Consider the following 15,208-nt stretch of genomic DNA (forward strand, 5'->3'; position numbering starts at 1 on the left):
GAAGCTACATGTGAGGACATTTCCTGTAGCCTTTCACAATCAGCCAATCAGCCCTCCCCCTGTCCAAGTGGTGTTAACAACCAGACACAGAGAGGAAGCTATGGAGCAGATGAAGATGAATCCATGGACCCTCTCTGTGCTCCTGCTGCTAGCTGGTAAGCTGTAATGCTTCTTCTGTTTACTACCAGGAACGTGTCCGTACACAAACTGGATCCAGCCGGCATATTGGCTCAACCTAGAGCTCTAATGGGACCTCAACTCAACCATAACCCTAACACTTTGATTAAATCAGTTAACATTCCATATGTTATGATAATAATAATAATAATAATAATAATAATAATAATAATAATAATAATAATAATAATAATAATGATAATGATGCATTGTTTTCTTAATGCATCATTAAGAAACCAAAAAAGCTCTAGTAACAACATAAATGAAAAAGACTTGATATATAAAGTATGAAATTCGATTTTGATCTATGACATGATATATTATATGATATGATACAATATGGTGTGCAATATTAGATCTTATATTTTATGCTGTATGATGTTATATAAAATATGAAATTATATGATATGAACACAACACAATAAAACCCAACACAATACAATTTCAATGTCACACCCTGTATGGTAAGACCTTTCAACATTTAACCAGTCACTAGTAGTGATTTAGTTTTCACTAATTGTATCCCTTTAGTATATCAATTAGAGATATCCACAATTAAATTTCCACATGTAACAGGATTGTGACGAGTGAAAATGTAATTTCCCATTTCAGATATCACATTTTTATTTTAGATATGTGGGATACATCAACAAACCATTTTGAATATGCAGGCGTCATATTATTAAAATACCACCAAGCCATTGGTCGACATTTAAATACCTCCGGAGGATTCAATAAATAATGTCAAATGCAGAAGCTGCTGTCACGTGATTGAGAAGTTTCTGTCCGCAAAAACGAACAACATGGCAGAGATATTCTCAGTGGAAAATACAATATTTTGATATAGATCCGGCATTAAATTGGGTTTTGAACAAATTTTGAGAAAGAAACGCGTGTTTTGTTTTCATGATATTCGTTCAGTGATTGTATATTCAATTTAGCTTGTTAGGGTTAGGGTTAATAGGGAAGTTCTTTCCAGGATGTTGCGGTCGTGGTTGAAAAGGACGCGGCTACCGCTGTAGACCAAGCAGGGCTGACCCTCATCAGTGGAAAATGCAATATAAACAGTTCTGGTTAGAAATATGCCTTTTATTGTCATAGTCCTCATTCAGTGATTGTGTAGGATGTTTTGTTGTTTTTAGGGACTATAGTCAAGGGTAGGCTATATGGTGATTAAGAAATTACCATAATTACTTTTTTAAGAGACCCCTTCCCCCCAGTTATGATTTGTATCCATAGGCGCTTGTTTACGACCTATGGACGTTATTACATCTTCTGTAACATGCACGCACCTATCCTGTGTTTAAAACATGAACATGTGACATGGACACAATATTCTGAACGCCCCCGAACGTATTGATTCTAGATTCCTGTGACAGGAGCGGGACGCTGATGAGGAACATTAATGTACACAATGCACACATCACGTTGCTACGAGTTCTAAGTAAAGGTTAATTTACACAAACTCAGATGAGGATTTATCCCCTAAATAGAGCACTTCAGTCATTTACTAATTTAAAGATAACTGAATTAGCCTGCTTTTACAACAAACCAAAGAGCCCTTATTGCCATGACGACGGTAAGTGTGAAAGCTGTGCTGCCCTGCATTGTTTTATTTAGTGTGTAAACTTTGTTCTGCTGGCTAGGAAACAGACGGATATACTAAGGTGCACCAGACAGAACAGCGCCTCCCCTCTGAGGCAATGACCCCCTCATGTGTGAGGGGTTACTAATCATGCTCGGTGCCTGACCTCATGTGAGACCCTCCCTTAGAACCGGGCTCCCTGTTGTGACCCCGACTGTCTGCTTCCTCCAGGGCCGCTGGGGGCGGACCCTGACTGGCACGTGGAGTACCCTGACTCCTTCTGCGTGGTGGAGGGCTCCACCGCCACCATCCCCTGCAGCTTCACCCTCCCCGCGGGGCTCCGGGTGGAGCGGGTGGTCTGGTGCCCCAATCACCCGATCTGCCACCTCACCACGCCCAACGTGTACAACAGCAGCAACCTCCGGGCCGACAGCAGGTTCCGGTACCTGGGGGACCTCGTCGGGAACTGCACCTTAAAGATCATCAAGACGGAGAAACAGGACGCTGCAACGTACCGCTTCCGCTTCAGGACCAACGGCGGAGGGTGGACCGGACAGAAAGGAGTCAGAGTCAACGTCACTGGTAAGTGTTACTTCTAGTGCTGTTACTAGTTAGTTTACATCTAGTACTGTTACTAGTTAGTTTTACATCTAGTACTGTTACTAGTTAGTTTTACATCTAGTACTGTTACTAGTTAGTTTTACATCTAGTACTGTTACTAGGGTCGGGGTTACCTCTACTACTGTCCCATTATTATAGGACTATAGGAAGAGACTAGACTTGGTTCTCATTGGGGAGGGATTAGTAGCTTCCTGTAGTCAACCTTGAGCAAGATGTCCGCACCCACCTGCTCCTCATGAGATGTTTCTGGATGTCCTGGAAGACGCTTTGGATCAAAGGGACTCGATCACAAAGAGCTTGATCAGGAATAGCCAGGGAAGTTGGCACACACAACAGATTTTATGATTCCTTGTATCTACAAACTGACGTTGTAACTAGTCAATTGTAAGTGATGACAACTTCATCTTCGGGGGAAATGCTGTCAAGCTGTCCAGTTGTAAAGAACGTCTGTCTCACTGTGTCTTCAACAGACGGAGAGGATGTGAAGGTCAGAAGCTCCGTCACTGACCATGTGGTGAAAGAGGGCGGTCAGGTCACACTCACCTGTACCTCAGCCTGCTCCTTCCACCAATTGGACGTCCACTGGTACAGAAACGGCCACAACCTATCAGAGACAGGCCCCGCCCTCCACCTCAGCTCTCTGACCAATGACAACACAGGGAATTACACCTGCTCTCTGGACTCCAGTGGGCAGAAGACCTCTGCGCCTTGGAGTCTATTGGTGTTGGTAGATGAAGGTGAGCCCCTCTGTGTTCACTAATGCACATGAGGGTGGTCTCTAATCTAATGTAACATAGTGTATGATAGTCTAATTTAATCTAATCTAATAACGTATATTATAGTCTGACATTATCTAATCTAATATAGTCTATTATAGTCTAACATTATCTAATATTGTCTATAATAGTCTGACATTACCCAATCAAAAATAGTCTATTAAATTCTGACATTATCTAATCTAATATGGTCTATTATAGTCTGACGTTATCTAATCTAATCTGGTCTATCATAGTCTGACATTATCTTATTTTATATAGTCTATTATAGTCCGACATTATATAATCTAATATAATTTCTTATAGTCTGACATTATCTAATCTAATAAAGTCTATTATTGTCTGACATTATCTAATTGAATCTAATTGTATCTAAAATAAAGTTATTTTAAAGATAATCTAATTGTTTCTGAAATGATGTTGTCTAATCTAATCAAGCTGTGTCTAACACATTATATAATGTAATGTAATCTTAATGGTAATAACACGGTGATATAAACCAATCTCATTGTATCTGACATAAATGCGTTCTTTTACAGGAAAACCTGAGTCTGGCAGTAACCAGTCTGGCAGTGTCTGGCTCCTGTCAGTGTCGGTGGTGTTGGTGCTGCTGGCTGTGTTCCTTCTCCTCCTGGCTGGGGTTGTCTTTGCTAAAAGGTACTTCAATCAAATCTGAGAAGAGGTCAAAACATCATTGTAAGATGATATTTTTGGAAAGATGATACTATTTATCTCTAAGATTTGCGTTGATATAAATGTCAGTTCAACTTGGGGGACAGAACGGAGATCAGTTTGGAACTCACCGCGAGAGATGGCATTACCACTTATCATCATAGGGATTGCCAGAGAAGAGAACGGAGCAGAAGTCTTCGAAATGTCCACTTTAATCTTGATGCTGATAATGAAGATGATAATGGTTGAAAGGCATTGTTACCAAACTAATAGTAATCCATAGAATATTGTATTATTGGACTATTGATTTATTGGGGTCTGCTTAGCTCAGGAGGTAGAGCAGTTGTCCTTTGACCGTAAGGTTGCTAGTTCGATCCTCCTAACTGAGTGTTGGTCTGTTAACTCTAACTGCTCCTGACGAGCTGGCTGTTGCCTTGCATAGTTGACTCTGCCGTCGCCGTGTCAATGTGTATATTAACCGATGTAAGTCGCTTTGGATAAAAGCGTCTGCTTAATGCCCTTATTCTAATTATTGGACATGTCTTTTTTTATTTTTAGGAGACATGCACAAAAGAAGGCATCAGAGGTGATTCAAAAACAGGTGAGTAATTCCTGTCAACTTTCAACTGAAAGTGTGTGTGTGCGTGTGTGTGGATGGGTTAATGGATGGACCCACATGTTTGTGTGAGTGTGTCTGTCTGACCACCTGTCTGTCTGTCTAGGAGGTGGACTGTAAACAGGAAGCGGTGGGAGATTCAGAGGAAGTCAACTATGCAACCGTCCACTTCAAACCAAGCTCCTCAAGGTAACCGTCTCCTGTTACGATGTAACCTTCTGATGATGAAGAAGACTGTAGCGATGTAATTATTCATCAATATAATTACGAGATGTTATCCTTTTATCAGTGAAACAGATCAGTACTTGTTCATTGATGAAACCAGTGCCAACACTTACTCCATTTAAACGTTCCTAATGAAACGATTCTAAAGCATAACGGACGATAACGGTCCGGGCGATCAAACCATCGTCTCCCCTGGCTTTACCTCCGGTACAATAGCATTTAAAATAATAACTTGGTTGTATCAAATCTGCCAAAGAGCATTTAGCGTGTGGGTAGTGAAGTGTTTTTAAACACCCTGTTTTAGCTCAAGTTTGAACACTAGGAGAATTTACATCAACACGCACACACATACACACGCACACAAACACACGTAGACTCGCCAAAACGTAGTGTTTTAAATCTGTTTTACAAAATAATTTATGATTAGAGTAACTGACATAATGGCATAGATGACTATATTGAGATCAAAGCAGACATAATCTGATTTTACAGCAAAAAAAATAAAAAAGCAATGATGAAGGGAATCTGAGGTTTGCTGGTCTGCTTCTGGGTGACAGGTCAGCCCCTGGACCGGAACATGAGATCGTCTACAGCGAGGTCGTTCGCTGAACCAAACTCAAGCAGCGACTTCTCTTCCTCCTCCAGTGATGACCGAGATAAGGGAACACTGACGTCATCATGGATGAGTCATGTTCTTTTTCAGTTCCTATTTCTGATTGTAACATTTCTGAAGATTTCAGTGTTTCATAATTTTATGCATTTGAGTTTTCTGTTTATTGTATCTTGTTGTTTATTCTGAATATACTCAAGGTTGTCTGAATAACGGTGAGGTTTGTAAAGACTGGTTCTTCTCCATTCTGCTCCTGATGACTAGGCTACGTTTCAAAAAAAAACTTCCCAACTTAGTTTCCTGATGGAATGGCCGCTTAGTCAATCATGAGCCTGTTCTTCTTCTGCTAGCTTACAGTATTTATGCAATCATATCTTTACAGTCTGTGGGTCATAATAATAAATAATAATACATTTAATTTAGAGGCGCCTTTCAAGACACCCAAGGTCACCTTACAGAGCATATAGTCATCATAAATCGTTTAAAAAACAAGACATTGTGGAAAAAATAAATAAATAAACATAATCAATTAAAAAATAAAACAAAATAAAACAAAAACAAGACAAAACAAAACAAACAAACAATCAAAACAGTCATCAGTTAGACGTTGTGTGCGAGTTTGAACAGGTGAGTTTTGAGTTGTGACTTGAAGGTTGTAATGGTGTCTGACTGTTTTATGTGTGGGGGGAGGGAGTTCCAGAGCCTGGGTGCTGAACAGCTGAATGACCGGGCACCCATTGTAGTGAGTCGTGATGTGGGGATACATAGTAGTCCAGCAGAGGTTGAGCGGAGGGAGCGGGAGGGAGTGTATTCTTGGAGGAGGTCGCAGAGGTAACTGGGGGCTAGGTTGTGGAGAGCTTTGTAGGTGAGGAGTAGGGTTTTGTATTGGATACGGTAGTGTACTGGGAGCCAGTGAAGTTGGATGAGGACAGGGGTGATGTGGTCAGATGATTTGGTGCGGGTGATGATCCGGGCGGCTGAGTTCTGAATGATCTGCAGTCTGTTGATGAGTTTGGTGGGGAGTCCGGTGAGGAGGGCGTTGCAGTAGTCTATGCGTGATGTGACAAATGAGTGAACTAGGATTTCAGTGGTGGATTGGGTCAGTGACTGGCGGAGTCATGTAGGCTTGCAATAAGATCTGTCATGTTCTTATCATCGGAGGTTCCTGTTTTAAAGTGAAGCAATTTTAAATACTGATAAAGTGAATGGGGGGCAGATAATCACCCTCACCACTGTGGAGCTAATATAAGAAGGGGGAAGTATAATTCACGGAAACTCAGCAGGAACTTTGTCTTCTGCCATGTCTGATAAAGTCCTCTCTTCTACAATACTATTATTAAGATAGCAGAAGTCAGATAGAATTGAACAAAAGTCATTTGGTGAAGCGTCTGTATACAAATACAGGTATTATAGGTATGAATAACCCAATTTAGACATAGAACAAGCTTTTTGGGAACTGTAGTAGACCTTTTAAGTAGGCTATTAAACTATAATAGTTTAATTATTACCTTATTCTCAGCATATGTGTGTTTTCATTTGGATACAGCTGTGGTAAATATCACTATTAATAAACAACATTATATTTTAAAACATGTTGTCAAATAATATTCTTTTAAAAACCCACTATCTAAACACATTTTTTTCGAAATGTTGTTTCCTAAATTGGTCAGATACAATCAAAGGTACACCAAAGTAGATGACATACTACGATGGTATGTGCTCCTGTAGAAGCACACACACACACGCACGCACGCACGCGCGCGCGTGTGTGTTTATACATATAAATATAAATATATATAAAACTTGTTCTAACAATATAACTACTACCATAATGACAAAAGTTCCTTCACTCGTTCACACAATAATGTTGGCTACAGTCTTTAACCTTTTCCCTTTCTGTTTTCCAAATATTATCTACCTTACCTCTGAGTTAAAAGTTAATGTTGACGACTAATTTGTGGGATCTTTGGGTTGGTTAAAGGCTTAAAACTCGTTATGTAATGATTTTCTGATAGGCCTAATTCAATAGAGTGGCGAAGTCACGCCCCTTCCGGTAGGGCTCATGGGACCTATGAGATCGAAAAATATGAATGGGTGTCAATGGAGAGAAAATAATTATTTTCTGGTCCCAGTCTTTATATGCCCTGGATTACACATATGTTGTTTGTGGATTTAAAGGATAATTTTTCATGCAAAGAGTTCGACCGTTTATTGTGCAATTGTTCAGATAAAGGCTGTAGAGAAAACACAACGAGAAAGACTACACGGCTCGTATGTGACGTCACGCTCCCTGCGACTGGCGTGGAGAAGACCGACAATCTTCCCATCGGCATAACTGAAACTCTGCACGTGCCCCGACTTATAATGGTTTTCACCTCTTTCGATGCTTTTATCCTCCCCTTGGAAAAAGCGGTGAAGTGGGGCAGAGAGATCGCCATCTCTGTGCCGAGTTCCAAGGGCGGGTGTGGTGACGTATATCATATGCGTCGAGAGCAGCGAAGAGCTGTAGTTCACAAAGCGGCCTCACATAAAACCTAAAATTATCAAACTTCTTCACGAACATTTTTAGTTTTCTTTGCATGAAAAATTATCATTTAAATCCACAAACAACATATGTGTAATCCAGGGCATATAAAGACTGGGACCAGAAAATAATTATTTTCTCTCCATTGACACCCATTCATATTTTTCGATCTCATAGGTCCCATGAGCCCTACCGGAAGGGGCGTGACTTCGCCACTCTATTGTGAAAATGAATGGATGAAAAGGGGTTGTACTTCCGGAAGCGGAGCCGCTCAAAAGGGGGGCGGTACTTACGGAACCAGAGCCGTCCAAAAAGGGGGCGGTCCCTGCTGCGCTCGATACATGATGCTGATAGAACCATATGATGTCTATGGATAGAACAGGTAGCCACCTGCACCAACTGTTGCTGGTAGACACCTGAACACACATGACATTTCTCCCCACGTGTTCGCGGGCACTAACCGATCTGACGCAACGAGTCTGGTATCCATGGATACAAGACAAACACGGAAGACGGGCCGCGTTTTGGTGTCCGAGGATATCGGAACAAACAACCCTCTGTGAACAGAACACAGTTGGAGGAAGGTGAGTGAGTGAGTGAGTTATGGAATTTATAATATGTGGGATATTTTTATAATAGCCCACGTTTTTCTTTTTACAGTGCTACAGTATAATATCTGATATGTTTATGTATTTTTTCGTTTTATACTTTTTCTATTGTCCACCTGCTTTGGCAATGCAGATGTATATTTCTCATGCCAATAAAGCTTTTTTGAATTGAATTGAATTGAAGAGAGAGAGAGAGAGAGAGAGAGAGAGAGAGAGAGAGAGAGAGAGAGAGAGAGAGAGAGAGAGAGAGAGAGAGAGAGAGAGAGAGAGAGAGAGAGAGAGAGAGAGAGAGAGAGAGAGTGTGTGTGACTGGTCCACCTGCGCCCCACAGTGTGGTTCATTCCCATCTAATCATTAATTAGGGCTGCTCTCCGAATCGCTTGCCTTTAATTGTACTTCGTACTGCAGCTATCCTTATAAAGTACTTTCATGCAATAGACCTGAAGAATAAGTCCCGCCTCCGAGGCTCCTGGTTCCAGGAGCCACAATGCTCTGCTCTGCTGCAGAGCATTGTGGGTCAAAATAGCCTAAAGTAGTGTTTCTCAAACTATCCACGAGTGTACCCGGTCCCCCTCCAAGATACTTCTACCCCCTTCACCGGCACAAACTGAAAAATAATGAACGTGAATAATGTACATGTTTTATTGTGTGCTATTTGGCAGTGTAAACATGGGAACTTCGATAGAATCACCTGGAACACCACCACACTGTGTCTCTCAATCATTTAAAGTCGTTACTTGCTTGGTAAACAATGACTGGATAAGTATGATGGGGTTATCCTGATTGAAGAAACAGCAAAGTATGTTTGAAAGTCACAACAGGCAGCAACTAGCTAACTGATATGTTCACACGCACGCACACACACACACACAGACAGACACACACACACATACACAGAGAGACACACAGACAGAGAGAGACACACACACACACAGAGACACAAAGACAATCATACACAGACGGACGGACACACACACGCACACGCACACGCACACGCACACACACACGTCAAACGCTGCTCATTCCAAGGCCCTATAGACCCAGCCTTCCCGGACATGTTCCCCGGGGGCAGAGGATGTGTTCCTGAGTCCGGTGGGTGTTGGTCTGACGAGAGCGACGACATGTTCCCACAGGAATGCCCAGGTTCCAGGAGCTGGAAGCGGATTGGTTGAGCCAGGCGGCGGGCCCTGACCGGTTGGTTGCTAAGCGATACGGGGTGATGCAGCGTCTGGGGCGAGGCAGCTTTGGGTGCGTCTACCTGGTGACGGACAGAAGGGCCGGGGATGGAGAACCACTGTGAGTAGCTAGTTGGTGAAGTCAATCAATCCTAAAGTTCTTATCCGTCTATCTTATGACCACCTTTACGTCCTGTGTACTCACTTGTTCAGAGTTCACCTGGACTCTGCATAGCCTGCCCCCTACCCCCTCTGGCACACTTGTATTCTGTATGTTACACGTCCTTGCACTTAAAAACGGTACTAAGCATCGTGTAGCCTCTTATCCTAGCGTTGTTGTGCACGGGGAATGGGTTAACCTAGGGATTGTTAGTGCTCGACACTTGGTTCTATGAACATCCTTACCGTGCCGACGGTGATTCTTCTGACGAATGTACTTATCGTAAGTCACTTTGGATAAAAACGTCTGCTAAGGGCCCTATACCTAACCCTGTAAATGTCCATTTGAATGTGTATGTGCTGTTCACCTGGTTCCCTGTAGGCTAGGTCATTAATGTAGTGTTCATCATGGATCTAATCTCAATTCTCTCAAAGCGGCGCTGTACTCATGAGGCTTCCAAGTTCGGGAGACAAAGAAACGTTGTTGGACAGGAACACGTGCGTCCGGGTTGATGAACGGATCAGTTCATCTCTGAAACAGAATGAGAAATGAATAAAACATCTAATCACAATATTTCTGTTACTATTGCAGTCATTGTATTTCGTTTTGTTTTTTTGTGTGTGGTCAGAGTGCTTTTGATTTAACACAGCTCTGTTTTTTAGTCTCTTTCGTGAGCAGATTTGCTTGGGGTGGAGCCCTGCATTAATGATTATAGTATCACACTCAGAGGAAGGTTTCACATTGACCAACGTTTTCAGTTTCATTATGGATGTAGTAAAAATGTATAGTATAGTTTTGCAATTAAATACAGTGGTTGGTCCTATCTGCTGCCACTAGATGGCAGTCTCTCCAAATGAGAGCAGGGTGTTGATTGTCAGACAATCCCTTGCTTTGCTTGGTTGTGTTTTACGCAGCCTTCTGGTTTAAACCACAACGTGGTATGGAGAAGGATCGGATACGGTTTTATCCCCCACACAAACCGAGTTCTGAGAAACGTGTGTACCCTGTTTGATCAGGCTATCAATCAACACTCTCACAGGTGTGTGGCAAGGTATTGATTGGTCCCTCTGTGTGCACTGGGATCGGTCAGAGATGCTCACATGGTGGTTCATTCTGGGAATGTTGGGATGGGAATTTAAACCAGAACGCACCATCTTAGGTGAACATCAGTGGCTCTTCTGATTGGCTGAAAGTGTATAACCTTCAGGTTTGACTTTCCATGGGAGTGATCGCTATTTTGGGTCCCGTCTTGTCCGTGTGTTTTGGAACACTTCAGACTATCTGAGTGACTAGTGGCATTAATGTGAACTACAACTATCTACACGATAGCCTGTAGCAAGTGTCTGATTGGGCGTGTGTTGAACTGCTCCCTGGTCCGCTTGATCTGGGAAACCCAGGTACACACACACACACACACACACACACACACACACACACACACACACACACACACACACACACACACACACACAGAGTTAAGGACCAGTTAACTAAGCTGCTGAGTAAACAGCCAAAGAGATTGGCATCCAAAGAGATTGGCATTGTGGGACTTTCCCTGCTGTTAGTGTGTGGTTAGACAGCATCCTTACATCCTTCACCATCATGTCATGTCTCACATATGCTAGCTCAGCATTCTACACGAGTCTACCTGTGTACCTGTCCCATCTTTCTACACTAGTCTACCTGTGTACCTGTACCAGCTTTCAACACTATCCCACCTGTGAACCAGTCTCGGCTGTCTACCTTTTGCTCAGCGTGGCTCAACCGACCGCTACGCACTGACCACAAACAACCAGCTAGCCCTTCCCTAAACGTATCCATCTCCAACCTCATAGGGCTTATGCATCAGAATGCATCATGGGACGTTTTGTTGGCGGCACTCTGTCCTTTGTGATCCAACGACCAAGGACCCAAACACCATCCCTACCATCAGGAGGATAGACACCTCTGCTACTCAACAGTGGCGGTTCTCCATGGGGGCAGAAGTCGGGTGAAAGTCTAGTTTTACCCCCGACTGGAGCCTAACAGAGCCCCGGGCGGAGCTCCAGGCTCGGGGTGTGGACGGTGTCAGGGCTATGTGAGGAAGACGCCGGAGGGAGATTAGGGTGGTGTGATGAAGCTGCCTCCGTGGGTGGTGGTGACATCGGTGACACCCAGGAGCAGAGCAGACATAATGACCCGAGAATCTGCTTCCCCTCCTCCCAATCTAACTCTCTCACTTAGGGCTGGGCAATTAATCGAATTTCGATCTCGAATTCGATTACAGCGTCAATCTTACAGCGTCAATCTATTTTTTTAAAAAATATTTTACAAAAAGATAGATCAGGTGAATACATATATTCTATTATTTTAGATTTGAACATTTTCTTTTGGACCATTCTGTGGATTTTTTAAGGCGAAATTTCAAAGTTCTCAGGTACAAAGTGTTGTTGAGAGAGACATGCTGAATAAATACATCATGTTTTCAAACTCAAAAAATACTCGTTTGAATAACCGTGATTTCAATATTGACCAAAATAATCGTGATTGTGATTTTCTCCATAATCGAGCAGCCCTACTCTCTCTCCACATCACTCTGTCTTCCCTCGCTCACACAGCATCACTCCTCACTCTCCTCTCACCATGTAGCACTCTCTCACACTCAGTATCATTCTCTTGGTCTTCCCTCTCTCAGACCAGATTCCGGTCTTTCCTCTCTCACTCTGTTTCCCTCTCTGTCTCCACTCTCTAACTCTTACCACTCTCTTTACCGTATACAGTATCTCTCCGTTTGTTCTTGCTCTTCATTCTGTCTCTGTATTTCATCCTCATTCCCCTTCCTTCTCTCTCTGTCTTTCTCTCGCTCTGACAAATCCCTCTAACACACAAACGCACACACACACACACACACACACGCACACGCACACACGTTCAGTCGTTCTCCCCTCTCTTTTCCTCCTGCCTTTCCATTATCTGCTCCCCTCTGTTTTCATCTGCTCAGCGGTCCTCACTTTTCCCCTAGACTTTCCATTCTTCTGTTATTTTCTCTCCTCTTCCTCTTCCTCTCCCTCATTCCCCCACCCCTTTCTCATCTCTCCCCTCTCTCCTCCTCACTCTCCTCCTCTGTTCCCGTCCTCCCCTCTCTCCTCCTCCACCCTCTCCTCCTCTGTTTCCATACTCCCCATCTCCCCTCTCTCTTCCCCCACCCTCTCTCTTTTATTCCCTCCCCCCCCCCCCCACCCCTCCTGTGATGAAGCTCCAAGGCTGCGAAATCCAAGCTCCTTAATGAAACCTAAAGCTTTGTCCAACCGCTGCTGAGGAAAGCCAGAGGAGACACTGAGACAGCACACTCTCCCCGTAACGCTATTACTGCCTCCGCGGAACCGTCCCGTGGCAGTCCTTCCAGCGCCACTTCCACCTGAACGCGAGCAACATGATCGTACGGAGGAGCTGGCGTCTGCGTTCTCCGGCCAGCCGCCGCCGGCCCTCTCTCTCCTCAGGCGGGGAAGGAGTGCTTGGGATTGGGTTTGGGACGCCACACAGAGCTTGTTGTGCTTCGGATTGGGTTTGGGACGCCACACAGAGCTTGTTGTGGTTCGGGTTGGGTTTGGGACGCCACACAGAGCTTGTTGTTGTTCTGATCAAATGAGTGTTGGTTGTCATGTCGTGTTCCCGTCTGCTGCGGGACTGGTTTTTCCACCGCGTGGCTGCTCCAGTCGGAGCGTGAGAAACGGCAGAGTGGAGCTCGTCGTGTGGGCTACGTTGAAAGAGCCCGGTCGTATTAAACACTGCTTCGTGAATATGAGCCTACGAGAGCTGGAGACACGCCGCTGGAGATCGTGGTTTAACCAATCAGATGGAGAGAGTTTTGGTTCGGTCCGCGTCCAGATGGGCTCGTCTCCGTATGTTCAGGGTACTGAGCGGTGAAAGGTCCCCCCCTACGGTACAGCTCTACCCGCTATGGGTCAACGTTACCACCTGCAGGATGGAGTCTGGTCTCAGCTTGACCTCCGCTATTAAACAAACCCATCACTGACGATACTTCAGTCCTGTCCTGATCGCTGTGTGTGTGTGCACCACCTCCACAAACACCACCTCCACCACCACCTCCACTACCACCACCACCTCCTCCTCTACCAGCTCCACCAACCCCTCCTCCACCACCTCCACCAACCCCTCCTCCAGCACCTCCTCTACTACCACCACCAGCTCCTCCTCTACCAGCTCCACCAACCCCCTCCTCCACCACCTCCACTGTCACCTCCAGCACCTCCACCTCCACCACCACCACCTCCTCTACCAGCTCCACTATCGCCTCCTCCTCAACCCCCTCAACTGACGCCCCCGCCGTGTGTGTGTGTGTGTGTGTGTGTGTGTGTGTGTGTGTGTGTGACCTTTACTCCTCTCTCTGGACGGTTGTCGATGCAGCTCACACATTGTCAGCGTGTGTTCTGAGAAGCGGGAGGAAGAGTAACGACCTCGCTTTCTTTGTCGCGACCAATCAGAGGCAGCGGTGTATTTCACCGGTGAAGACGCTCGTTTCCATTCAACGACACGTCAAATTTGTTTTCTCATCGGTCCCCCTCCCCCTCCCCCCTCCTTGTCGGGAGGCGGTTTCCATAGCGACGGTATTGGGGAAGGCATGCGTTTATCCTGGTTTCCCGAAGACCCAGTCTGTCGGCTGGCATTTAGAGGATATGAACCTGGACACACATACTCACACACACTCACACAGGCACGCACGCACATAAACAGGCACAGGCACACACACACACGCAAACACACACACACACACAAACAGGCACAGGCACACACGCACACACACACGCACACACACACACACACATACACAGGCACACACTCGCATGAACAGACACACACACGCACGCACACACACACACACACACACACACACACACACACACACACACACACACACACACACACACACACACACACACACACACACACACACAGGCACACATACATACACACACACATACACACACACAGGCACACATTGGCACGCACACACTCTGACACACACCACTTCCTCCATGAACAACCTGATCAGTCTGCCTCATGGAAGGGTCTGGTGTGTTGGACTGCGACAGGGTCCGGTGTGGACCAGGTCCAGTCCTCTGACCAGGCGACCACACACTGGGCCGTCAGTAAGGTAACCAACAGGACTTCATCCCACCCTGGATCCAGTGATGGGTCCGCCCTTGTGTCAGCAGGCACTGGTTGACGGGTGGGAAGCACTGTATTCATTTGACCTACTTTAGTACTGCCTGCTAGGATGCTGCTGGTGGACACTGGGAGCCGACAGTACAACCACAGTCAAACACAGGTTTCAACCGATTTTTCTCAACGCCCGTTAAACCTTATCCAAACATATTGAGTTCAATGTTAATAACCTTGAGGCGGGTATTGCTTTGATGACTAGGACAGATACGGACTAATAAAGACCACTTCGTGAT

At 44.8% G+C, this 15,208-nt stretch overlaps 1 protein-coding gene across 1 annotated transcript; it reads left to right on the plus strand.

Annotated features, from left to right (window-relative positions):
* On the plus strand, positions 1-5,578 carry LOC132458894 (B-cell receptor CD22-like). The gene is made up of 7 exons (XM_060053278.1): positions 1-155; positions 1,994-2,344; positions 2,854-3,120; positions 3,699-3,816; positions 4,390-4,432; positions 4,554-4,636; positions 5,230-5,578. Exons 1-7 carry the CDS (start codon positions 101-103, stop codon positions 5,279-5,281), a joined length of 969 nt encoding a protein of 322 aa, XP_059909261.1. The 5' UTR covers positions 1-100; the 3' UTR covers positions 5,282-5,578.
* The last annotated feature ends 9,630 nt before the right edge of the window (positions 5,579-15,208 follow it).

The sequence above is a fragment of the Gadus macrocephalus genome, chromosome 6, assembly GCF_031168955.1.
Source record: "Gadus macrocephalus chromosome 6, ASM3116895v1".
NCBI lineage: Eukaryota > Metazoa > Chordata > Actinopteri > Gadiformes > Gadidae > Gadus > Gadus macrocephalus.